The sequence below is a fragment of the Excalfactoria chinensis genome, chromosome 3, assembly GCF_039878825.1.
Source record: "Excalfactoria chinensis isolate bCotChi1 chromosome 3, bCotChi1.hap2, whole genome shotgun sequence".
In the NCBI taxonomy this organism is placed as follows: Eukaryota; Metazoa; Chordata; class Aves; order Galliformes; family Phasianidae; genus Excalfactoria; species Excalfactoria chinensis.
The window spans coordinates 40557394-40584727 of NC_092827.1; the positions used below are offsets into that span (position 1 = coordinate 40557394).

The 27334-nt window shown below is 38.9% G+C and overlaps 1 protein-coding gene across 1 annotated transcript in view; it reads left to right on the forward strand.

Annotated features, from left to right (window-relative positions):
* CRYBG1 (crystallin beta-gamma domain containing 1) overlaps positions 1 to 27334 on the forward strand; it is a 94816-nt gene that overhangs the window by 54273 nt on the left and 13209 nt on the right. Inside the window, exons 4-18 of the mRNA XM_072332535.1 lie at positions 3493 to 4951; positions 5039 to 5215; positions 7829 to 7876; positions 7970 to 8088; positions 9418 to 9574; positions 10544 to 10683; positions 13637 to 13763; positions 14066 to 14101; positions 14967 to 15109; positions 15791 to 15917; positions 16008 to 16153; positions 23366 to 23492; positions 23684 to 23716; positions 25430 to 25539; positions 25824 to 25953. Of these exons, the coding sequence (XP_072188636.1) occupies positions 3493 to 4951; positions 5039 to 5215; positions 7829 to 7876; positions 7970 to 8088; positions 9418 to 9574; positions 10544 to 10683; positions 13637 to 13763; positions 14066 to 14101; positions 14967 to 15109; positions 15791 to 15917; positions 16008 to 16153; positions 23366 to 23492; positions 23684 to 23716; positions 25430 to 25539; positions 25824 to 25953 (3079 nt within the window). The remainder of the gene's footprint in view (positions 1 to 3492; positions 4952 to 5038; positions 5216 to 7828; positions 7877 to 7969; positions 8089 to 9417; positions 9575 to 10543; positions 10684 to 13636; positions 13764 to 14065; positions 14102 to 14966; positions 15110 to 15790; positions 15918 to 16007; positions 16154 to 23365; positions 23493 to 23683; positions 23717 to 25429; positions 25540 to 25823; positions 25954 to 27334) is intronic.

Sequence of the window (27334 nt, forward strand, 5' to 3'; positions counted from 1 at the left end):
CAGTTCTCAGCAAGTAGTGATAGCAATTCCTGTCTGCTCTTTTTATGTCTGTGTACAGTGGCACTTGGGAGTCACCGGATACTTTTGCCTTTAGATTTTCAAAGAGGAACTTACTAGGCCTGAGACCTCACTCAGCACATAAAACCTCAGGCAGCTGTTAGGATTTTGCTGAGCACATCAGCCTTAGCTCTAGTTGTCATTTTGGACTTTCAGACTTGGTTTTGTAGCTGCCTTTGTATGCCTATGCCCACTTGTTGAATTCTTCTGCTCTGTTAACGTGCCATTTTACTTTGCTTGCCTCAGTCTGATGTTTTGGCATCAGTTACGTGTTTGATGAGGACATTTGAACAGTATGCTTCAAGTATGTGAGTCACCTTCAATTTATGACTATATTAGAGGAGATTTAACTGCTTGCTCACACAGGTTAGCTGCAAGGTATAGCCTAAGAGAAGGACATCGGTATTTCACTTGTGCTTGCTTGTTCCTGGCCAGCAATGGGTGGAAATGATCAACTGCATCAGGCTATTTATAAGAAAGTGCCTGTACCATTATGCGAATCCATCTTCCAGTGGGTTGTCTTTTTTCCCCCATGCTGCAGGGGAAATTAAAGGGCACTCGGACAGCTTCTCAGACAGTTTCTTAGACAAGCTTAGAAATTCAGTGCTTGCAAAGAGACGCGTCCTTCAGCTATATTTAAAATCAGTGTTCCTCAGTGTGGAACATCAGCATTCCTCAGTGGCAAAATGAAAGGCTTAGCTGCACGTGACAGGCTGTGGTGGATGGAGCTCCAAGGCTGAGCTTTTCATTGCTCTTCAGCATCAGTTGTTTGTCTGCTGCTCTGCAAAAATACTGCAGAGTAAAATATAGGTTGCCAAAGCAGTTGTTTGTGTGTAAATTTGCGAAGCTTGAAACTATACCTTTGAGGTGTTAGTTGCTCATTGTCATAAGTTTTAGGTGTGGCTGATAACTATCAGTGTTAACCATTGCGCTTGCTTGTGTCAAGACTTACAAGGAAAGAAGGATCTTATTAGGGAGATATGTATTGTTTGTTGTGTTGAAACACATGTAGTAGTGCAAGTGACAGACTGACGGGAGGATGGTATGGAAATGAGTGTTAAGATTACCAGGTGCTAGTGATACCTCTTGAAAATACAAGTAGGAGGAAAGTGTAACTTCTTCCTCTAGTGTATCCGTCTAGCAGGTGGCAGTTAAGCCTGTGCTGGGCTATGCTGGCAGAAACAGCCAGTGCGTCAAAGGAGAAGGAAGGAGTTTTTTGCTCTTGAAGAAACTGGGCCTTTGTGGTGACCGGTACCTCTCTCTCTCCTTTCAGCTTGCTTTCCCTAACACAAGGGAGATGTTCACAAGATGGAATGAGTCTTTCAGTGTACTGTTAAGAAGATAATGTCACTGGGGTACGCCAAGTATATGCAGAAGCTGAAGCACTTTGCGTTGTTTAGCAGAGAGAAGGATATGAGTAGATCTCACCATTATCTCCATAGAGATAATTCTCCATTAGAAAAGGCAGAGCAGTTTCTTTTGATCTTTCAGTGAAAGGACAGCAGCCTGGTTGCAAGTTGCAATAATTAAGTCCCAATGGAACATAAAATAAAAATAATTCATAGGGCAAGTGGCTGATTTGCTTCAGTAATCCTTTCCCTAGCTAGTAAGGGTGCAAATTTTCCATCCTTGGAGATGCTCAGCCCTTGGCCAGACAGAACCTTCAGCGACTTTGATCTAACATTGAAGCTGCATCTGCTGAGTGGCAGGCTGGTCTAGATGACCACCAGAGATCCATTTCAACTTGTTTACGTTTCCAGGAAAGAAATAATGTGAAGTAACTTAACTTTCCAAAGTTACTGCAAATGAAAACTAGGGTGTAGGTATGTTGAAATATATTATCTCATAGTTCCTCACCTTGTTTGCCTCAAGAATACTTTTTTTCCTGCTTCTAGACTTCAGTTTTCCAATTGCTTTTTATTTAGCTTCTGTTTGAGGTACAGTCTGTCAGGTGTTTGTAAGTTCACTATTTCCTTTTTTTAGTTGTCTTGTGTTCTTCATAGGAACCTTCCAGCTGAGAGCAATTTGAGCAAGCAGTGAGCACTATCAGGAAGTCTTCTCCTAAAATACTCAGTGATTTCAGCAGTTACTTTCTGTGTAGTTTCTTAGGCAGCTGATTTGGGGTTCATTGTGTTACCACATTAAGTTCGTTCCTTGTGCTTTTCTCAAGAAGAAAAGCTTGTACAATGAAGATGTTCTGGCAGGGTTTACTTTCTTACGTGAGCTGGGTTCCTTGAGGAAGAGAGGGAAGGAGTGGATTCAGTTTTTACATTTGTGTTAACTCAGTTGTACCTCACCCTTCTTCACTGGACTGAAGAGCTGTTTCACAGCTCCGTGAATAGCTGTGTAGGTGAAGAGCAAAACCAATGAGTACGAGAATTATTGATAGAGCATATGAGGCCCCTGCAAGCGAGTTTCTTTAATCTCCCACGTTTGTAAGATTTTGTTTCTGTGCATTCTGTCACTGCTGAATGTCTCCGGATTCCTGTGGAGAGCAGGTCTGACTTTGAGGTGCTGGTGGGCTGCTTGGTACTCCTTACTTCTGGCTGATACATTTTGAAGACATGCCTTGTTTCTTCTCAGTTGTTCATACACCTGCAGTAGCAGGTGACGTGGACAAATGCTTCTCTCTGGATGTTGATAGTCAGATGAAGGAGATTTTAAACTATCAGCTGTGTGTCACCAGCTTTCTTCAAGTGGTATGTGCTGTAGCCTCACAGTGCGTGCTTTTCTATCCACTCTGTTAAAGAAAATTTTAAAAGCATTTCCCAATTCAGTTCTTGTAAAATCAGCAGGGTTAGTTTATGCTATTTAAAATGTTAGCTGACATTACCAGAAGAAAATGGGAGAGTCCTCCCATGCAGTGTTGGCCTTAACTTAACAGTGATGAGCAGTTGCAGTGGATCAGGGACTGATATTTTCTACCAGCAATATCCAGAAGAGGTTTCTCACTTGATCTGTGATTGCTTCTGCAGTGCAAGTACTGAAAAGAATCTGGGCAGATGTCTTCAAAACTTGTTGGAGAGGTATATTCTAATGTTAACCAACTCATTATCACCTTAATGAATTGGGATTTGTTTCCTAAACTCTGCAGGGAGTTGCATGCATATAATTTATTCTGCCTGTTCACTATTAAATTTTAATTTCTGTCAGTCATAAGTAGTTCTCTGCCTCATTTGGAGATGCTGTAGGCTGCTGTGTTTCTGTGTCTTTGTTTTGCTGAGCATTAAAGAATTACTTACATTTGAAATGTATTTTCCTTAGTCAGTGTTTAATTATTTTGTCATCTTTAATTCCTTTTGAGATACTGAAATTTAAGCTGATCATGACTATGGGAAAATGATTTTAATGCTGCATTTTATTGCTTTACGAATTGTTACAAGTCTCTTCAAGAGTACTAAAAGATGTAACTGTGTATCACTTTGCCTCCTATAGTCCAGCCAAACCGAAGAATGTGGAGCTGAATTTTAAAGCGCCTACAAATCAAGACAGTTTAGAAAGTGAGCAGGATACTCTTGAAAAACCAGTTAATAAAACTAACAACAGCATTGCCAACAAAATTTCCTTGTTTGAAAATAAATGTGCCAATCAGAGCCAGAGGCCTGCTGATATCTCTGCTTCAAAAAGTAATACTGTACCAAGCACGTTTGTTGGTAGAGCAAAGCTGATATTTGGAAAACAACCTAAGGAAAGTGAGCAGCCTGATAAAACATTAAATAAACAAAACAGTCGCCAGAAGTTATTTGAGAATGGCACAGCAGAGAAAGATAGCACTGTGGAATTAAAAGGCAAAAATGAAGAAGGCTCTGCATCTTACGAGGACGTCGGGAAAGGAACAGAGCTTAAAGTAAAAGCTGCAATATCCCTTTTTAACCAAAGCAGCAAAATTGATGCCAGTGGTGCCTCTCTGAAGCAACCTGATCCAGAATTAAGCGCAGTTAAAAAGGAAAGTTCTCCTTTTAAACCATCTTTGCACTCGCCTGTTAAAAGTGAAAGTGTTCATGATATTTCCTACCAGCAAAATAACACAAGCTCAGAACTCCACAGAAATGAAGAGAAGGTACCACCAGACACAGAGGTCTTATCAGCCTGCAATGGTGATAAATATCCTCTACAGTCTCATCAGCTTTGTGGGCCAGAATCTCAGAAGGTGGAAAATGGAGATAAAAATGCAAAGCCGGGAGATTTGACCTTTGCGGCACAGCAGTATGATGATGGCAGTCTTGATGGTATATTGGTGTCGGAGCACAGCAGTAGTACTCCAGAGAGCCCAGGCAAAACTTGTAATGGCTCTGCTGAAGATGATGCTGTTTTTGATTCTCCAACCGACATGAAGAAGTTTGCTGAAACAATAAAAAACTTGGACAGCTCAGTTTGTTTACCACAGAAGAAGAAAAGGTCAAAGCTTCCCAAGTCTCCAGCACCCCACTTTGCAATGCCTCCGATTCACGAAGACAATTTAGAGAAAGTATTTGATCCTAGTGTATTTACCTTCGGTTTGGGACTGAGAAGGGAAAAAGCACAGGATCTGTTACCAACTCAACAAATGAAAATACAAAGTCTGGAAACTATAGCCAGAGTCAGGCCCAAGCGTGCATCAACAGAGCAAAGTATAATATTCAAAGCCCTTCAGTCATGTAATAGAGAGGAACCTACCTTTACTCAGGAAATAAATGGAAAAGAGAACACGGATGGTACAGATGGTGAAGTTAAGAGATCCCGTCTGGAAAAAAGCTCGCTCTTCTCGAGTTTGCTGTCATCTACTTCTAAAGAAAAGTTTTTTAATCCTTCTGTGACCTCAGTAAATAACACAGCTTTTATAGCAGACTCCTCAGGGATACCTTCTTTACAACAGGATGCTTCTGGGCCATTCAGCCTGCCTCAAAAACCCGAGGTAATAAAAGATGAACAACATTTTACGTGGTTGCATTTCATGAGTTGACTGCTGAATTACTGTTAATTCTTTGTTTTTGTTATCCAGTCTCTTTCAGATATGAAGTTTCCAAGTTACATGGAGAAGTACATACAAGCAGATAGTGCAAAAAAAGAGCTAACTTTACAAATGCCTAACTATGGGAACCCAGAAAAAAATTTTTCCAGCTGGTTAGGGGCAAACAGATATGAATCAAATGTCCCCACTGGTTTATTAGATGTAGATGTAAGTATTATGTCATTGAAAATCTATCTTGAAAGTTACCGCGCATAGCTTTTGTTTTGTTTCCTTTCATAGCGGGATACGCATAGATTACAACTGCACAGAATGAGCATGGGTGTAGTAGCAGTTTCATCTGATGTTTACTACACATGAAAAAATGATGGCATCTCTTAAAATGATTATGTTTCTCTGTGATCATAGTATCATAGTATCATAGTATTGTGCAAGTTGGAAGGGACCTTAGAGATCATCGAGTCCAACTCCCAGGATTCGAGCCCTCTGTGTAGCAGAGCGGCACTTCTACCCCCTGCTCCACAGGAGGGGATTCGAACCCGGGCCCCCTGGTGTTGCAAACGGGAATTCTACCGCTGCGCCACCGGAGGCACACGCCTTTATTCTAAGACTCTTCACGAGTAGGGATTGAAAGGATACATTTGAATATGTCTTCATGCTTTTATTTTTATTTTTTAAACAAATCTCATGCTACATCTATTTTTTATCCTAGATCAGCAGGATGCTTTAGTCAAATTTCAGAAAACTTTTGCCTGTTCTTTTAAGAATAATCTCTCTGTTCTTCCAGTCAGACATTTGGTTGTTACGCTATTATAAGGATAACAAGGCAAACTTTCTTAGTCCATTGTTTCTGCTCCCAGTATTGTCATGCGTTTGATAGAAAATACATAATTCTTAAAGCATTCCTAACGAATGAACAGTAGCGTTTATTGAAAGTGCTGCTATGGTGGAGGGATGCCCCTCCATTTGATTATGAGCATCTGTTCACCAGGAGCGAAGGTAGACCTGTGTTTTCCTTCAGAGCCAATTTTACCCCAATGTAAAAACTGATTTCTGCTCTCAGTATTTTGAACCAACAGTATTTGCTGTTTCTGCAGATGTTGGTTCTTATTGTTCCAGGAAGAAAGATATTTTGCAAAGTTTGATAGCCTTATTGATGTGATCTGTGGGACTGAAGCAGCATATAAAAAGCTTGAGCAGTTCGTTGCTAAAGCAGCAGATTATCTGCTGTTACAGTTCTACTAAAATGGCTGGGGAAGTAGAGATAACTTCTTCCTTCTGCACCTTGTGGAAGGAAATCATCCATTCTACCTTACAGTTTTGAGGATGTCGATTTTCTTTCATGAGAAGTTTTTAATTAATGTAGGGTTGAAAATTAGGTTGTTTACTTGCAGCAGTGCTGGCTCATATTGCCAGTTCTAAAGGAGTTCTGACTTCAAGTGGTCCTGTTTGGATTTCAAAATGAAATGACTAATGTAGGTGCTGACTTTTTGTCACTTAAATTGTTGTGCCAGAGTGGATTTCACTATTTCATTAGAGTGTGGAGGCACAGTGTGGCAAGGAAATATGTACACACATAAGATTGCTCTTGGGAGAAGTTCATTAGGCTCTGTTGGGTTCCAAGTCTTCTGCAGCACCATTGCTGACTCCGAAGTGTCTTGCTCAAGATAGACAGGTATCAAAAAAGTTTGTCTGACATGTACATGGTGTGCATCTTCATCTGACGAAGAAAATGGTGATGAAGAGACTAATGGGCAGTGTGAAGGGAAAGAGTAAGGGCAGCCTAAAACAACAACTTTGGCACTCAGTGACTCGCACAGAGCGTGTTCTAACTGGAATTGAAGCACAGGCTGAAAGACCAGTCATGCTTCAGCTTGTCTTGATGATGCCTACAAAAATTCAGTGGTGGTTAGGAACTCTCTCTTGAGACCACTACCAGCCCTGCATGATGACTAATATGTTCTCATTAGTTCCCTGCACGTGTTTCTGCTTATCTTCATCTGTGAGCCATTTGAGGTCAGGGTCTCATTTTTGTTTTGTATGAATAGTACCTAGCAGAGCGGGACCCTGTCCAAGAATTAATGCTTCTATCCTTGCTAGAAAGCCACACATAATTACAACCCTTTCTTTATTTGTTTTGAGATCACATGATACAGCCACAGATTTTCCCATATAGCCTACCTATATCATACAGTTCGCTGTGGACTTAGAGGTACTGTTACAGAGTTTTGTGTACCTGAGTGTATTTTATTTCTTCTCAGCATTTTTTAGTCTACTGCTTATTACAGAGCCTCATACTTTTTGAAGAATACCTACCTTGTTAGAAGGTGTTCAACAAAAGATTTGATTATAATATCTAGTTCATAAGCATATATGCCACCATGCTTCTTATCACCTATTCCTTCAAAATTATTGAATTCTTTGTGGTTTCCAGGCACTAACATATTCATTCATATCGTTACAATTATAAAGCATGTACTTTCATAATGCCAGTTTTCTTAGTCTCTCAGAATCTGAAACTCCTGGAATGAGTAGAAGGCCGATCAGAAGAAATTTTAGAACATTTAAAACGTGGGAATACTTGTCTTCAGTGAGATGATAATTAAAAGAAATAATAATTAGGAAGTGTGTATTCATGGCGAGGTATTGTTCTTGAGGAAGAAGGAGGAATGAGGCAGGAGCAAGGTGTAGGTGAAGTTTTTCACTATTCAGTGTAATTTTCACTTTGTTTCAGTAACTTATAGTTTAACATCTTTATTGAATAGATGTTTGGTTTGGTTTGTATGACTTTATATGACTTTTTTTCTCCCCACTGTTTATTAGACACTTTCAAGAAATGGGCAAAGTAAAATCAATCCCAGGCCTGGGAAGGTAAGACCAATTTTGTATTCTTCACTGTACCTCTCCGTATTTAAAAGCATAGCAAGATAAAAATACATGTTGTTGGTTTTGTTTTAAACACAGCTGGTGATATATTGTGATTCAGACAATCAAGAGAATATTATTGAAGTTTTCCACGATGTTCTGGATTGCAGTTCTTGGGTTCTGTCACCGACAATCTTAGTTAAAGTTATCAGAGGATGGTAAGATGAATTTTAACTCTTTATCATTGATAAATCTACCCAGAGATTTTTATCTATCTGGAAATACTTTGGAACTGAACCAGTGTTCAGTTGGCAACGTAATGTAGACACCTTTGAAAAAGGAAATGTGGTATTTCACCTCCTGCAATATGAAGTTCTGTACTAGCTAACTTTGCTGACAAATTGGAGTGAGTGTTACCATCTGTAAGAGTTCAGCATTTCACCTCAGTGGGATAAAAGGACAAATTCCGTCCACGCTGCCCTTTGCTTCTTCTTCCTTTACGGATTCTTAAACAGCGTTTGAGTTATGTTAACAGGATAGCTAAGAATTTTGAAGACAGGTTTGACGTGGGTTAGAGCTACGTTAATCTGGATGAAGAAGATGAATTCCTTACTTAGCCAAAGATGTGATAGTGTAGATGTTTCTTTGGTGAGTCTAGAGGGAATTTTTCTCTGAAAGCTGGATTATCCGAGGCTATTTAAAAGCCAGCTCATCTGCCACCTTCTTTATAGTGTTAAAAGAGCAGCCATTACTAGCCTGGATAGTATGGTAATTTAAGCTGTGACCAGGCTATAATATGGTCAAACAGTAGTTTCTCAAAAGTAATAATCTGATAGCAAGCTGGATAAACAAGGACTAGCTGCTGTAGGAGATCCTAGGAAGTGTTCTGTTCTTTTCCAACATGGTTTTCAGTTGCACTAAGGGGATATTATTTTTTTTATTCCCTTCAACTGAGAACTTTAGGGGAGAGTTTTAAAGTTGTGAATGGGTATCGTTTTTATCTACTTATTTCTTCAAACCTACAGTTAAAAATAAAGTTGTCTCTGAGCATTCTTCGGCACATCTATTCCAGTCCCTGTAGTACTGCAGGGTGCTGTTCATAGTATCCAGGTAGCCTGTCTGTTTATACATGACACAGCAGTCTGTAGTGTCAACATTTTCTGACCTACAAATTGGTCCTGATTAGTATCTCGTGCAGAAGACTGGAGTACATTAACAGCACTCCTGCAGCCCCATATCATCAGTTTGAAAAGGGTGGAGAAGTTTTTGGTGAAATTACAAAGTCAGCAGTAGGCACCTTTGTTTTTATAATTGCTTTAAAAAATATCACAGAGACCAGGAATGACTTGCATCAGCGTTGTTGAGTGAGTTAGCTGTGTTGGGGTGGCATGGGGAGTCTGGAGGGTGAATAAGCTCTGTTGGAGTGGTATGGAGAGTCTGGAAATAGTGCTTCTTGTGAAATAAAAAATTGTTAAATGGAAAAATGATTTTTGAAACTCACACTTGATAAAACATTTTAAACTGATAATTTATTTTTTTATTTTAAGCTGGATACTCTATGAAAAACCAAATTTTGAAGGTCCCTCTATTCCTCTGGAAGAAGGAGAACTAGAACTCCCAGATATTTGGGGTGCAGGTGAAGAGCAAAATGAATGTGGGTCTCTAAAGCCTGCGGTGATTGGTTCAATAAGACATGTTGTTAAGGTAAGTAAGATAAGTAAAGAAAATCTTGTATAAGTCCCAGTGTTTGAAGAAGTTTTATACTGATAAGAAAATAGTCTTGCATGTTGAATTTCTCATATAATCTCAGTGTGAGGGGGTGGGGGGTTTCTGTTGTTTTCGTTTGATTGTTTGTTTGTTTTGTGATAGGGATTTTGCTAAAATGCAGCAAAAGGATACATCAGAAAGAAAACTGCTCTTCATTGGAATAGCCCAGTAAATGCTATAGAAACTTATGTATGGATATGCTTTTCAGCTTGGTAAATCCCTTGGGAAAATCTTTCCAGAAAACTATCAGTAATTCCACAGACTTGTATTTTGAAAACACATGGATTGTTGGTCTGGTTTTTTTGTTGTGTTTTTTCCAGTGTATCGACCAAACTTACACCCAACTTTAGTGTTAAACAACTTCAAATCCTTTTTGTTAGTCAAAAATAAAACTTGTGAGTACAAACCTGTCAAGGGTTTTCATATGTGGTGGAAACAGCCTTCCTACATGCACTTTTAACCTACCATTAAGTATATATGTTTGCAGATTGCCAAAGTAACCATGAGCTATAAAGAGATTTGACTACTAAAGAAAAAGAGAAGAATACATATTGCTTGTAACTACAGTTCTTGTTTAAATTAGTTCTTCACATGAATGGCTTGCTTGTTGTGTTAGGATTTAATTTGCTGGAGGAGATATTAACTGATGAAAGAAGATGCATTCCTGCCTAGATGGCAGAATGTAAACAATGTACATGCTGATTAAAGATTGACTGGCTGAGGTCTTGGTCCAAACAGAGACAGGCAACTGGCCTAGTTTTACTTTTATGACAGGAATCTGATAATAGTAGTAATTGACAAGAAGGGGAAGCAATTTAAAACAAACAGGAGTTACAAAGCTGTTTTAGTTGGCCACATTAATTACAGCACAGAAGGGGTAATTATTGCAATCTTCGTTTTTTTCAGGATTACAGGGTCAGTCAAATTGATTTGTATACAGAACCTGAAGGGCTTGGAATCGTGACTTCCTTTTTTGACGACACAGAGGAAACAGGGGTGTTTGGCAGCACTCAGAAGACTTGTTCTATCAAAGTACACTGGGGCATGTAAGTGCATAGTTTTGTGTGAACGTGTACTGCTATGAAAGGAATTTGTTTTAAACCATTGATTACATCTATCAGACATGCAAGCAGGCTGTGTTTATTCCAGTCAGATGTTTTGGTAGTTCTTGTTGACTGTAACATCATTACATCACTGTAATGTTTCACACCTGGTTAGGATGATACCTTATAATGTTTTATTTTTCTTCTTATTGCACGGGGTAAAAGAATTTGCAGTAAAAGTAAGAATTTTCTTATGCTGCTTTTTTCACGTTCAGGCAAACTTATAAGAAATGAGAGAGGTGGTGGTAAATGTTACGATAAGTCACATTTCCTACCTGCTTTCATCTCTAAACTTGAAATAGTTGTACAGAAAGAACATTTTTAAGCTGTCTTGTAATGAAGTAAGGCCTAACATGAAGTTTGGTTTCTTGAAAGCATCCTTTTATTTAATTATGCATTTTAATTGATGTATATATATAATGATAACTAAGAATGTATACTATATCACCTGAAAATGTACAGCCATAGAAGTTAGGTGTATAATGTGCCGTTAACTAAGCAAGATTTTGTGACAAAGGAGACCAAGGAACAAGCCAGTTACCGTAGATAACTTTGATAACACAATAAGTAAATCAGTACTTAAAGTGCGCCTCAAACTGGCACCAGCAAAATTGGTGCGCAAAGGAGGGAGGCTGCATTCAGAAACAGGGAATGTAACCACTTTTAGTGGTCCTGGGTCCTGCAGAATGTTTTGCAGGGTGTACAAACCTGGCGGCTGTGCAATGTTTGGGCTGTGGTAGCATTTGCCTTTTTGCTAATGGTATATTTTAACCGTTGAAAATTGCCCAACTTGGGAATGGTATTACATATCACTGCAAAATGATATTCAAATACACCTCATGATGGATGAGGTGCTTTAGTTATCAGATGAAGGTATTTTATCTGATGAATTTTCACACTTCTATTTTGGAGGAAAACATTGAGGCACTTGGGTATGTAGGAAAAACTTAAAATGTCGACATAGTTCTTTGATAGAAGGTTATTAATGTTGAACTGCAAACTCAATCCAAATTACATGTTTACCAAGAGTAATAAAATCAGAGCTTATTTGGGGATTTATTATTAATTCATTTCATCTACCTTCCAACATTGTTTCTGTTCCTCGCTTGGAAGCATTCCTTGACTAGTGAAGTAACCACTTTTTAGCAAAGGAAGCAAGACCTGTGTGTAGCCCTCAACTTCTGACTGATCCCTGTTCTACATCACTGCGAGAGCATTTCTGCACTAAATTTGTGTAAACTATTTGAAGTTTTAAATTCTCTCAGCTGTATTTGGATCCCTAGAAGAAAAATGGACTAGTATTTTCACTAGGAAACAAAATAGTTACCAACTGGTGGTAACTCTCAGTTACCAACTCCTCTTCATCCAGTGTGGAAAGTTGTTACTTCTGCCAATTGGTTGCATAAGAAATACAGTGAATTGCTACTGCTTTTTTTTTTTTTTTTTTTTTTTTTCTTTGCATGTTGCAGGATTCTTTCTTTCTTTTCCTTAGTTTACAAGCATGACATAGTTCACTGTATTGGCAGCTGAGGGAGGTTTGATTCTGAGTCACTTCACCATGTAGGTGTGGTTCTATCTGAAGGTTTCCCACTGTGCGTGCTTAAGTGTGTTTATTAAAAGCTGCCAACAAAAATGAGGCAATGCACCATTATCTTCTGATTGTACTCTCCTCTTGGTTTCCCATGTACTTAAAATTCTTCTGGGAAGCTGAGAGCTTACTGAGTTGAGTGGCTATTAGGGCACACAATATATTCAGTGTTTGGCTGAACATATCAGTAAAAGCAAAGTTCTTTGTTTCTTGGAACCATGTGTCTGCATTGAAGCTAGACCAATATGTGCCAGTTTACATTAGCTTAAAGTGTTAGATTAATTTAATTATTTATCTTTCTCATGGCACCAGATTTATACATTATGATCCTTAAGCAGGCAACCCTTTGATTGTATGAGGTGTTTCTGTTTAGCATTTTATAACCTGCCTCGTGCTCCTCTTCTGAGAGACCGGTAGATCTAACTGGGAGATACACATTGTGATCCTCTATGCACACGTTAGCAGTAGATTTCTTTGTTTCCAGCAGGTGATTACTGGTCAAGATTTTCTTGAAAATGCTTTGAAAAACTACTGTTGCTTTTCAAGTCAGGAATGTTGAAAATGAGTCTGCTTTGAAAGACATCAATGGCAGATACAGACTATGAAGAAGTAGATTTCAGTAGAATCAGTGTTTTGTAGGGTTTCTGGTTTAGTTTGGGTTTTGTGTTTTTGTTTAACAGGCTTGTAATACACGTTTTGAGTTCCCCATTGAGTAGGTTTTTCAACAAATGCAAGTCTAGGTTCATAGAGATCTTTCAACTTCTAGGAAGTCTGATCTCAATATCTTAAGGCTATTCTAAAATAATACAAGTACCCTTAAGTCTTGAAAATTCAGTTCAAAGCTGGTGTTGCTTCCAGATAAGACAATCAAATTCTTGACTGTCTGTTCATGGCATTAAAGTTTTCTAACTTATTCAGACATGACACATGCATTGGTAAGGTGCTTCCCTGCACAGATACTGGAGTTTGCAAGTGCGCCAGTTTGTAGTTGAGAATTTTGATGGTAAAGACAAAGAAACAAAGTTCTAGGGGTACACTATTTTTTAGTTATTATTATTATTGTATTTTTTTTTTCCTGAATCAAGTTTGCCCTGTCCTTTTTCTGTTCAGGAATGATGGGGGTTTTTTTTGTTTGGTTGGGTTTTTGTTTTTTTTTTTGTTATTTTTTTTGTTTGTTTCTTCATTTGGGGTTTGTTGTTTATGGTTTGGTTTTTGTTGTTGTTATTGTTGGAGTTTTTTGTTGTTGTTGTTTTTTTCTTTTTTCTTTTCTTTTTTTACTTTTTGCTTTTTACTCCCCCTTTACTTTAGATGGCTAATTTATGAAGAACCCGGTTTCCAGGGAGAACCTTTAATGTTGGAGCCCGGTGAATATCCCAATTTAGCTTTCTGGGAGAAGAAGGAAGCCTACATTAGGTCTATGAGGCCTTTGAAAATGGTAACATATCATTATTACTTGTCAGCTATGTGACCTTCATTTATATGATAGAAGCAGTGTCTTAAGGTGGTAAATTGTTTTCAAGACTCATAGAAACGTAAGTTGAAAAAACACAAAATTTTAATCTATAAAATTATTGAACTTTTGATTTGCATCCACTTTTTTTGATCTTCCTAGTTATCACGTGCAATCTACAAAATAGATTTCATTCTAATTCCAGCTTTTTATGAAGAGTTGAAGACAACTTAACTTAGACTATTCATTTTTTTCTCTCTCTCTTTTTCTTTTTCCTTCTCCAATAGGGTGGCCGCAAAGTAGAATGTCCTGGAGACCCAAAGGTAAAAATCAGTATTTATTTGATTGTCCTGCTATCACACATCAGCTGCATGTGGGTAGATAAGTATATCTTGATCACATACCGCCTGCTTAGTGGCTGGTCATGCTGCATGTTACCACACCACGAAACTGCAATTTGTCTAATTTAGGCATCTATCACATATGCAAATAACAGTATTAACAGCTACCTGCATGATGCAGACAGGTAACGAACATTTAAATCCTAATGCTGCATGTCTAAGGGAAGACATCCTGAAAAGGGAGACCCTCATTAATTACTTTCATAATTACAGAATCACAGAATGGCCTGGGTTGGAAGGGACTTCAAGGAAGCTCCAACCCCCCTACCACAGCCAGGGCCACCAAGCTCCACATTTAATACTAGACCAGGCTGCCCAGGGCCCCATCCAACCTGGCCTTGAACATCTCCAAGGACAGAGCACCCACAGCCTCTTTGGGCAGCCTGTTCCAGCACCTCACCACTCATAGCAAAGAACTTCCCTCTGACATCCAACCTAAATCTTCCCTCCTTCAACTTAAAACCATTTCCCTTTGTCCTGCCATTACCAAACCTTGTAAAGAGTCAATTCCCCTTCTGTTTATAGGTTCCTTTTAGGTACTGGAAGGCTGCAGTGAGGTCACCCTGCAGCCTTCTTTTATCCAGGCTGAGCAAGCCCAGCTCCCTCAGCCTGTCTTCATAGGGGAGGTGCTCCAGCCCCCTAGTCATCTTTGTGGCTCTCCTCTGGACCCTCTCCAACAGAGATAATCTTATCCTTCTCCCTTTATGCAGCCATGCAAAAGAAATTGACTGCTATCAGAATTTGTCATGCTCTTTGCAGCTTTTCTTTTATTTTGTTTCTGTGACAGATAATCATTTATGAGAAGCCTTTCTTTGAAGGGAGACATGTGGAAGTAGAATCTGAGATCTTTATGCTCAGTGAGAAGGAATCAGAAGAAAAGACACGACTTTCGCTTACATCAGTGGGATCCATCAAAGTACTGGGTGGAGTGTAAGTATGAGAAAAAACCACTAGCAGTATTTCTTCTTCAGTATTAAGCATTAACTAGATTTGAAACTGCAGTGGATAAATTCAGAAACTATTTGTTTTTTATTTTAGATTTCCATCTGAGTTAACTTTGGAAATAGTCACAACAGGAGTAAATACTTTTGTAACCGTGGTTTCACAGTGGTTAGAGAAGGGCTGTCTAGCAGTCAAAGCACCCTACGTCTGCTAACTTCTCTCTCACCTGTTGTAGCGTTGTTTAATTGTATAACCGTTTTAAACTCCATGCACTGAAAAGTTGCAGAATTTCATCTAGCTTTGGTTAGAGAAGGACACAAAGATTCTCAAACTAACCTGGAAGTCGTATGTCATTACAAGCCAGGAGGAGTTGATGTATTTCTTTTATACCTTGTCTTTCTACCTGACTACACTGTATCAAAACAGAGTGGTCATCATAATGTAAATCTTCGCTTCTTTCTTCCACCTCTGGCAAGCTTTGCAAGTAGTTTTATCAGAATTATTTTTCCCCCTTTTGAAATTGTAATGTAATTATGTTAATGCCAGTGGGAGAAACATTTAGGAGACACCTGTATCTTTAACAGAAGATGGGAGAAAGAACAAATTTCACACATAACAACACATAGTGGCAGTAGTCCATTTTCACACACAGTCTCTGTTGTTGTTTAGTTGGGTCGCATATGAAAAGCCTGGGTTTGAAGGCCACCAGTATTTACTGGAAGAAGGAGAATATCGGGACTGGACAGACTGGGGTGGCTATGATGAAGAGCTGCAGTCACTGAGACCTGTTGTTGGTGTAAGTTCCAAGAATATAGAGTTGTTATCTCCTGAGCGCATTGAGTCATCGCATAGCTTTCTTCTTACGGCATTTCTCTTTTTTTGACAGGACTTCACAAGCTCACATATGATAATGTACAGTGAAAAAGACTTCGGATCAAAAGGTTCCAACATTAATGTCTTAGGAATTGTTTCCAATTTGAAAGACACTGGATATGGGCTGAGAACGCAATCTATAAATGTGCTAAGTGGCGTGTAAGTGCTATTTTAACTGCTGCTTAATAGTACATGTACAGTTTCTAGAGTTTTAGAATTTGATCCTGTTTTTCTTGTAAACACATACTTGGTCTTCTAATGTCTCTGTGATGTCTTCAGATAAAGAAGTTCTGCCTTTGACTGGAGCACGTTGGCTTTACTGAAATGTTGGTTTACTGACTTGAAAATTATGATAGTGGATGAGATAGCATCAGAGAGAGAGAAATAGTTTGTTCTCGGGGATGTATTTCAGAAAGCATTTCAGCAGCAAAATTGTTATGGAATTAATTTATCATTTTTACTTGGGGCTTCTTGCATTTGACCAGAGGCAAATTACTTACTCTTTCTCTGAGTAGTGTATAAATGGGTGTTTCTTTCTGAAGAGTAGAATTGCTTTGGCAATGAATACTGCAGTTAACATTTATTTAATTCTTTTTTTTTCCTTTGCTTTTTTTTTGAGGGGGAGGCGGGGGGAGGGTTTTTTGTTGTTCATTGGGGTTCCTAAAACTGTTGGTTGGTTTGGCCAGAACCTCTTCTTGGTGCCATTTGTGCTGTCACATGCAGTTAATAAGTTGGTGTATCTTACTGTTTGATTTAGTGGTTACATTAATTGTAAGTTGAATTCCACAGCCTTGGAGACCGCATCAAAGTATTTTGGAAATATAAACAAATATTAGCAGTTGTGTCTCCAAGTACACAAATTCCGAGATGTACAGGCTTTCTCTGCTTGGAATGCAGGTGACTTGCTGAGAGCTTTGCCTTACCCAGCCACACCTTAAACCTTTTTGCTTGTTATCTATGTGATATCTCTGCAAATTTTGTCTGGGTAAAGACTGTAGAATCCAGCTTATTGCATGCCAAAGGAATGCTTTTGATTTGTGTACGAATGTGATGTGACAGCAGTTTTTTCTGCATAGTGACCTTTGAAGCCACTGTGCCCTTATGTCTTCTGTAACATGCAAGGAAGATTCATGGGAAAGAGTCTCCTCTGAAGGTTGGGAAACAAGCTGTGGGGTGCCTATCACGCCCTTTGTGTAGTTGTTCTAGTAAATGTGACTGTTCCAGCTGAGATAGGAATCGTACTTTAGCATGAGTATTCTAGTAATTAAGAGTGACTCCGATACTTTGATGGTACAATTGGCTAGAAGTTATTACAGACAAAACCCTTGTCCCACAGACTCTGCTCCTGCTCCGGTAATCTTACTTGCTAGTCTCCTAAAGGTGTAATTTGTAGCAATAAGCGTGTTTTTTATTTAGGTGCACAGATTGTAACAAGTTACTATCAGTCCACTTTTACAGTCTTGCCTGAGCTTTATGTTTCCAAAGAGATTGCGAGTGTTGCAGCATTTTGGGGTGGTGGTCTTAGTAAATGCTAATGTGATGGGAAGTTGAATCATGTTAAGTCATGATTGGCAATAAAACTATTTTATTTTAAGCATTAGGTAACTTCAAGTGTGTATATATATATATATATATATATATTTATCTTTCCAATCAAGAAGTCAGTCATACTGTGATGAATAATCCATTGAGCAATTCCTAGAGCTATTTAGACTAGCACATACTTGATGTCATAATGTACTGTTACAGGTTCAATAAAACTTGTCATAATATTTCTAAGTAACCTTCCTGGTATCATATTGAAATTACTTCATTTAAAAAAGAAAAACCAAACTGTAAGAAGCCCTGAGCCTTTCCCTAACATGTTTTTTGTTTTGTTTTGTTTTGTTTTTTTAAACTAAAGTTATCTGTAGTAAGCAGTGATGGCAGTAACAGATAATGCATAATCTGTATTTCCCATATAATGAGTTTGATTGCTCTGTAATTTAAAGGGTATCTCAAAGAAAAGAAAGGCTGATGCTGCAGAACATAGATACTACTGAACATCCTGTGAGCTAAACTGCATCTCTAGACTGTATGCTGAAGACAGCCCAGCTCTGCATTTGGGGAATGAATGTTTTGTTTTGGGAGAGCTAGTGGAGAGCCAGCTGCATTAAAATTTTCAGCTGTTGTTTCTGATGAATGTTTCTAAGCAATATTTTAATGTCTTAGCTAAATCCATTGTAAAGGCATCTTGAAAAATACATACAGGAGTGACGAGTGAGTACTGACTTCTTTTGATTTATGTTTTGCTTTCAAGCATTCTTCAGAGATTGGCCAAGCACAGGATGCACGGGATTCTATTCTATTGTTTGGTTTAGGAGAAAATAAGTTTAGATTGCTTGAAAACAGGAGAGACCTTTCTTTTTTTTTTTGATTCGGATTTGATCTTTACTGCTAAGTTGGCAGAACTGAAAGTGGTGGAAAATGAAAGTATTTAATAGCAACAGGTAACACCCTTTACAAGTTTAAGCAAGTACTTAAAGCAACTGCCTTGTATAATTTTGCCTTTCCTCTTTGCTTAATAATTCTTCAAGCTTATGTTTCATGGTTATTAAAATAACAAGAATTGCATGTTTCCGAATGTGCCTTTTCTTTATCCATAAACATGTGAAGCTTTTGCCAAAATTAATGAAAAAGCCCGTGTATTTTAGTTGATCCTTTGTTTAAGCTGGTGGAAAAACTTTTTCAGGGGTGTGTTCTGCGTAGGTATTTGTTTTACTGTGGTCCTGTAATTCACACTGGTTTCCTTCTGATTTTCAAGTAATTAGTTCATGGCACAGATTTGTCTGCTTCTAGTGCATGTCTGTTTTGTGAGGAAATCATTAAGTGATGGGTAGTCTTTAGATATTAGTCAAAATATAATATATTGAATCTGAATGCACTCAGGATGGTAATGTGAGTGGAACTAAGGAGGCGCTGTACAGGAACAAACCCCCATGGGGTACTTGGATAGGTAAGAGCCCTTAGGTTGCCTGCAGGAACACTTCAAACAAAGTTTCCTCTTTCCCCCCATCTCTGAACTGAACTGACGCTGAAGAGAACAAAAAGTTCACAGGTCTGTAGGACACTGGAAATCACAAGCACAAACAAGTTTGGCAAATAACCCATTTCCTCTCTTTCCTATAAATGGAATTTAATTACCTTTTCTTTCCTGTTAGTCATTCAAGTGCTGGTTTTCTTTGGCTGGCTCTACATGGTCTATAAGATTAACATATAGACCAATTTAAACCTGTTGTCTGCATGTGGTATTTAAGGTTTAAATGTTATCAATTCTATTTCTGACCTAAAGGACATCCTCTGTGTCTGAAAGCTTAACTTTTTGCAGCTGTGTCATTTCATTTAATACTAAGGTGTTGCCATGATTCTATGATATCTTCTGTAGCTGACAGAGAAAGAAGCAGGTCCTTCCAGCAGGTGATCTGTCCTATTGTATGAGTCTGAGCAACACTGAGAGCAGAATTCCAGCATGACAGACAATACAGAGGAGTTTGGCACAGTTTTGGAAATGACTTAGGATGAGGCTGGTGCTTGGCCTACTTAAGGCAGTTTGTTGGCATGGGGTTTACTAAATTATTATGTTAAGGAAAGTTGCTCTCTGTGGGGTAGGATAGACTGCAGCATAAAACTTCAGTTCTTGTGATGCTGAGGTGTGAATCTTCTGCTTAGATATGGAGGCTAGGTCTTTCTGTGCAAGCCTTCCTGTTGGTCAGAAGTTGGACTAAAACAGTGCTCTGTCTTGGGGGTAGTCTTGAGGTTTGAGAGGTTCAGCTGGTGCTGCATTTGGATTTCCCCTTCCTGCTGCTGTTGGTGCTGCTGGAAGGCTGGGTGGGCTTGTGAGTAAGTGGGAAGAGCACAGAGTTTTCATCAGTAAGCTCAGACTCCAGGAATTCTCCAACATGGGCTGACTTGCATGGAAGAGCAATACTTGTTTATGTTGAAAACAATGGGTTTTAAATTAATATGTGCTTAAAGTAAGATACTTTCACTGCTTCTGTACTAAGGTTGGGTTTTTTTTAGAGAGAAAGAAAAGAAGTACCTGCTATTGAGAGGCCCCTGGAAGGGATCTGGCATGTTTTGTCATTCATTTAATATCAGATACACTTGTTTTCGTAGATATCAGTTAAGTTAAACTTGCATGCGCTGCAGTTGTACCTTGATATTAGTGAGCTGAAAAATCGAACGTGAATCCACTCAAGAAACTGATAAATGAACCCTAGTTTTCGTTTGGTATATGTGGCATACAGGTCTTAACACACCTGAGACATTTGAACTTTCGGCTTAATTTATTCTACATACCAGTGTCTCTTTGATGAATTGCCATGAGGCAATTTTGAAATGTGCCTTGAAAAGTGCCTTAAGTAATTAGTGCATAACGATTTAGAATAATTGATTATATCTGAGGCAAACCAAGAGATGTGAATAGTGATAAATGTGAATCACTCCATGAGTGCTTGCCATGGACAAATAACAGGAAGTCTGTACTCGCAGCACATATGTGTTGCTGTAGCTTTATAGTTTTATTTGGTTTGAAGCCACCCCGCTTCTTGTCTCTGTAGAGAATCTGGCATTTGTTCTTGGACTAAAACTTCAGCTTAATGGAATATGGATGCTCAATACGAGTAATGATGTTGGGGTTTTATTTTGTTGTTGGTGGTGGTGTTGACCTTCTGTATAAAGAACTCAATGAAAGTGTGTTTTGGAATAAGCTAACATGTAGTCCTTGTGTAACACACAGGCCAAAATGAAAAACTATGGGTAGTTTGTCTTGTATAATCAAGATGAAGTTCCAATCCATGCATAAATATAACAAATGAAAGAATGAAACTCAGTTGCTATCATACAATCATAGAATGGCCTGGGTTGAAAAGGACCACAATGATCATCTAGTTTCAACCCCCTGCTATGTGCAGGCTCACCAACCACCAGACCAGGCTGCCCAGAGCCACATCCAGCCTGGCCTTGAATGCCTCCAGTCATGGGGCATCCACACCCTCCTTGGGCAACCTGTTCCAGTACGTCACCACCCTCTGTGTGAAAAACTTCCTCCTAATATCTAACCTAAACCTCCCCTGTCTCAGTTTAAAACCATTCCGCCTTGTTACTGTGACCAGTTCTAAAGTCAGTGAAAAGCAACAGAATTTATGTAGCTTGTGACAAAAACAAGGGAGTGCTGATGCAGGAACACTTTATCTGAGCTTGCAGTTCTGACCCTGGATTGGAAAGGATGCTGTAAAAGTTCACTTGAGTCTAGTAGGCTACACAGCAAGATCAGCTGATAGCAGGTACTTCAGAGCAGAAATAAAGCACTGCAGTGGTAGTTGAGTGTTGGAGAGTCTAATGCAGTGATTTGGTTGCTTTTCCAGTAGTTCAAGTGTTTCTCTCAAAAGTTGACTGTTTCTGGCTGAGACTGAAATAGTGGGTTTGAGGCAGAAATCTGAGTTTTTTGGCCTTTATCAGGAATGAGGTCTGACTAAGTAGTCATAATAACTGCTTTCAGTTTTTATACATTAATCCAGTTAAATTTTTGGTGGCCTTAAAGCTAAACTGTCAAGGACATTCTTCCTGCTGATGTCTGTGAACCCCAATAGGGAACACTGTACCACCATTAGCATTTGTGCCTTTTGTTGTACCTTAACTTTCTGCAATTTTCTGTGTGTTTGCTTAAAAGCATCTGAAGTTTTGGAATATTGACTTTTAGTGTTGCCTGTATTTATCTTACTGCTCAGACTACTCTGAAAGTTAGTTCTAACCAAACAATTTTATTCTGGTATCTGCCTGATACTCTAGAGGAAAAACTTAATCTAGATAAAACAACAGAACATCTCAAAATGATTTTAATTGAGGCAGCTTTTAAGATACCTAACAGATCATGGAATTATAGAATCGCCAAGGTTGGTAAAAGCCCTCAAAGAACATCCAGTTCAATCATCCACATACCACCAATATGTTCCCACTAAACTGAGTCCCTTAGTACAACATCTAAATGTTCCTTGAACACCTTCTGTGATGGTGATTCAAAGACCTCCTTGGGCATCCCATTCCAGTGCCTGATCACTAATTCAGAGAAGAATATTTTTTTCAAATCTCCTGAACTTCAAATAATGCAACTTAAGGCCATTCCCTCTTGTCTTGTTGCTAGCTATGCAGGAGAAGAGGCTGATCTCCATCTCACTCCAACCTCCTTTCTTGGTGTTGTAGAGAGTGATGAGGTCTCCCCTGAGCCTCCTCTTCTCTAGACTGAACAGTCCCAGCTCCCTCAGCTGCTCCTCATAAGACATGTGCTCCAGACCCCTCACCAGCTTCATTGTCCTTCCCTGGACATACTCCAGTGCCTCAATTTCTTTCCTGTAGCAAGAGTCCAGAACTGAAAACAGTACCCTCTGAGTATACAGAGATTATCACTTCCCTGCTCCTGCTGGCAGCACTATTTGTGATATAAGCCAAGATGCCATTGGTGTTCTTCACAGAATCACAGAATTGTAGGGGTTGGAAGGGACCTCTAGAGATCATCAAGTCCAACCCCCCTGCCAAAGCAGGCTCCCTACACCACATTGCACAGGTAGGCGTCCAGGCGGGTCTTGAATATCTCCAGAGAAGGAGACTCCACCACCTCTCTGGGCAGCCTGTTCCAGTGCTCCGTCACCCTCACTGTAAAGAAGTTCTTGCGCACATTCGTGCGGAACTTCCTATGCTGAAGTTTCAGCCCATTTCCCCTAGTCCTGTCCCCACAGTCCCTGTTCTTGGCCACATGCTGCTGGCTGATGTCTAGCTGAGCATCAGCCAATATCCCCAGGTCCACTTTCTCTACACAGTCTTCAAGCCACTCTGTCCCAAGCCTGTAGCATTGCCTGGGGTTGTTGCGGCCAAAGTGCAGGACCCAGCATCTGGTCTTGTTGAACTTCATCCCACTGGTCTCAGCCCAGCTATATAGACTGTATCCCTCTGTAGGGCCTTCCTGCTCCCATGTAGATCAGCACTTTCTCCCAGTTTGCTGTCATCTCCAGACTTACTGAGAATGCATTCAATCTCCTTATCCAGATCATCAGTGAATATACTGAACAGGACAGATTATGTTTTGGAACATGTGGTCTGATTTAGTTTATTTACTCTGGATCATATTGAAGTAGTAGGGCAAATTGAAATAGAATTTGCAGGAGTTTTGGAGAGTCAGATTTATAATTTTGTTGATTAGAGATTTAATGGCATTGCATTTGAAGGGATAAACTATTGATTTGTTCTTACATTAAGTTAATAATGTATATACAGTCTTGCATTTTGGAAAAAGTAGTATGACTTTTACCCACTGTCTTTTTCTTCTCTTTCTCTCAGGTGGGTGGCTTATGAGAATCCTGATTTTACAGGGGAGCAGTACATACTGGATAAAGGACTGTATCCCAGCATTGAGGCATGGGGGGGGAAGAATTGCAAAATATCTTCAGTTCAACCCATTGTTATGGTAAGGAATCAATTTTATGCTGCTTTTGCAAGTTTCTTTGAAGTATTTCTAGGTAGTTTTTTTCTATTGAATCCAGTTTACATACTGTCGTATACGTTCTTTAAGAAGGAATTAATAATAAACTGTTCAGTGTTTGTTAATTTAGTACTGCTTAATTTGTTTTTTCTTTTTTGTTCTCCAAATTTTTGTAGGATATTGGTGGAAGTGAAAGGGGTAAAGTCAAGGTAAGATATTACTCTAAGTGCATGAAACCTACTCTGAGGTTGTCTGTGCAATATCAACAAATGGGATCAAGCTTTTTCTATACTGTATCTATATCTGTATCTATATACCCAGGTATTTGCATAGATAGTCCATTAGTGAGAGTGCTAAATGAAGCAGGAGGACTGCTTTCTGAACCCCCTAACTGAAAGTCCTAGGAAGCTAGGATGTAATTTATAGCTGCCCTCATAAGTTTTCTGGGTCCAAGCCAGTGTTTTGAGTCAGTAGGTGAGCTGTTTGAGAGTATCAGAACTGTTCTGAGGACCTGGAGCCTATGCACATCTATGGAGAGCTTCAGTGACCAGCTGAAGTTACCTGAGTCTGTTGCAGAAGCAAAGGCAATGCAACTTACTTGTACTCTATAGTTATGACTTTGTTTTCAACCTAGTTTCTTTGTTAAATGTTCTCCTAGTGGCAGTTGCACTTGAAGTGAAACTCATTCAGTCACAAAGGCTGCTTTCTGAGTTGGACTTAAAAATTAACATCGTATTTGGAAATGGCAAGGTTAATTTTTCTATTCAGTGGGTCAACAAAATTTTTACGTTAGACCTTCTCCTGTGTGCAAGTACTAGAATGTTCTTTGACTGTGAGACTAAAGAGGGGCCCTTTTTCATTCTTTCATAATTCTGAACCTTTTTGTCTTTTTGTCTGTAGGAAGTTGTTACTTTCAGTCAAAACAGTGAATATGTCATGGAACTGAAAATCAGGGAGAAAAGTCTAGGCTTTTTCAATTTGCATTCATAATTAGTAACACGCCTTACTGGAGTATCCAGTATAGGAATATGTATGAACTCTAGGGAATAGAAATCTCCAGGCTGCTTATTTTCTTCTATATGCATGAAAAAGTATTTACAACTATAGACCTTATCCTAAGGAAAGTAAGAAATAATGGCTTGTAGTCAACAAACTGTGTCCTTTGTCAGCATGTTCCTCTTTGGAAAATGCTGTGCATGCCTGCACTCGTATCTCTGCTGAGAGCGAATGAAGCTGGTAGGCATGTGATAATGTGAATGACTTCTGTGTGATCAGAGTTAATTATCCTCTAACCAAATGAGGAGGCTTGCTACTTAGAATTTTTTTTTTTTCTTTTTAACAAGGACAAAAGACTGGGTGAGTTTTCCTTTCATACCCTCTCATCCTCAGAGTGCAGAAAGGAAAAACTGACATGACTTCAGCTATAGTCACAAGAGGCGCATAGAGCCCATCTGCTCCAAGAATATTTACCACGCCTGTTGGCATGCTGTCTGAATACTTTGCCAAGACTGAGCACCATTAATGCTCTGAGAAAGAGTTTTCATTTAGTGGGAAGAGTATGTATTTTTGAGATTAAATGGGTTGAGAAACTAAAACAGAACAGTTTATCGCCCTTAGCTAATCATGTGCCTATTCTATCTGTTGTGTGGGGATTTGTGTCTTCTCCAGCAGACAAAGTCGCTACCTTTGTTAGTGTTCTTTGAATTATTCTGTTTATTACTTAATTATTTACAACCAGAGGTGGTCTTTGGCATTGCAGTCCTTGTTCAAGTAACATCACTGAAAATGTAACAAAAATTTATGAAACTGAATTAATCTGGATATTGAATATATAGTATTGTAGTTATAGAAGTAATGGCAGAGATGCGTTGATGAATGTTAAAGCATTAATTGTTTTTAAATATGTTTATGACTCTTTAAAGGTCCAGTTATTTTCAGAGCCTGAATTCAAGGGTAACAGTCAAATACTTGAAAAAAACACAGGATGTATTGATTCATTTACTGTGAAGTCTTCAAAAGTTTTCGGTGGCAGGTAAGTTATAGCAAATGAATGTTGAATAATCACTGAAATGGTAAAAGTTAAAAAAATAAAATAAAATCAAACAGCTTTCTAACATCTGAAATGGTTTTACCTATGGAAACTTACAAAGAACAATGCTTTGTGGTATACGCACATACGCGTTGATATTGAACTTATCAGGACAAAACATTGTACGTGATGTTTCTGCCAGAACCTCTTACTGAAGACTCAGAAACTGCCGTCATTTTACTTCCAAGGTTTTCCTAAAAGACAATTTCTTCTGCTTCTTCCTGCAGCTGCATAATTTTTGACCAGGAAGAATTCTCTGGTAACCAGCATGTGTTAGAAGAGGGAGTCTATCCAGATCTGATGGCAATGGGGTGTTCATCCCAAGCAACTCTAAAATCTTTACGGATTATAAATATAGTAAGTAAAGCAGATAAATACACTGATCTCTCCCCTCTTTTTTTTTTTTTTTTCCCTACCTTTTTTTTTTTTTCCCCTTTTGTGACAATAAGAATGTTAGGGATACACGAACAGTAGAGCAACACTCTACTATTTCCAATGCACTATGTTTCATAGCTGTGAAACATCCTATCTGCAATCAGCTTTTGTACCTCTGTACCATTTTTTGCAAAAGAGCTGTCTAGCGTTGCTGTTCTCAGTAACAGCTTAAAAAGGACTTCCATCAAGACAGTTAGGGATGTGCCAGACTCTTTTATTTCCCAGTAAAAGAGATCACTTAAAATAAGTTGACAAATGGCAGTAGGACATTGTGAAGTTGTACTGTGATCACTGTTTTTTACTCATGTTAAAAGAGTAAGCTTCAGCTAAGGAACTTTGCATGACATTATGAAGCATTTGTATCATCAGGGAAATGCAATTTGTGTTCATCGTGAAATAATGTGCCCTTCTAGATAAAGTAAAGCAACACCCTGTGCCATTCGGCAAAATCAGACACTGTTGTGTTGTGCGTTGGATGCAAACCTAAACGACATTTACATATTTTGTAACTCCTCAGTGATCAGGAACAAGTTTGTTCAAGCCTGTAACCAATCATTATGATGGATCACTTGTGGAAACTGCAAGTATCTCTTAAGATCAAAGTAATTACTGGCAAAACATAGTCAAGAATCTGGGAACTTAATGCATCTTTACAAAGGAGGTGGTACTCATTCTAAAAATGGAGGAGTGCATTATTGAATCTCCTCTTTGAATCTAGCAACTGTATTGCAGTCCACTATAATTTTGGTAACTTGCTAGTGATGTAGCAGTTGACAAATGAGAACTAAAATGTGTCATCCTCTTTCAAGTCTCTGGAGCATTGTCTCTGGTACAATGCAAACAAACATTGGCAGTAAGTATGTCTCCCTTCTGAACTCTTTTGACTATCCTGTAGACAAATGGCATTAAAAACAACAGAAGTTGTTCTAGCCAAACTTGGTGGGTGGTCACCGTGCATTAAATGAGGCTCTTCTGTACATATCAGTCTCAAGCTTCTGCGTCTTAAATGCTTATTTCACACCTGTAGGATTTTTCTTCTGAAAGATTTATTCTTTGTGACAGAGATTCTTGTGTTAAAACAGCCAAATGACTGTTCTGTGCTTCTTGAAGTTCTTAAAGCTTCTGAAAATTATTCTTGCCCTACAATTTATCACACTTCAAGCAGTGGTAAGGAGCTGTCTCTGTCTGCAGGTTATGTGCTGGTGCTTTCTTCTTCAGAGGCTCCTTACTTCTGAGAGGAGAAAAATGGCTTGCTTTACTCAGTTGTTTATTAGCAAATGATAGTACAGAGAGTAAGAAGTTA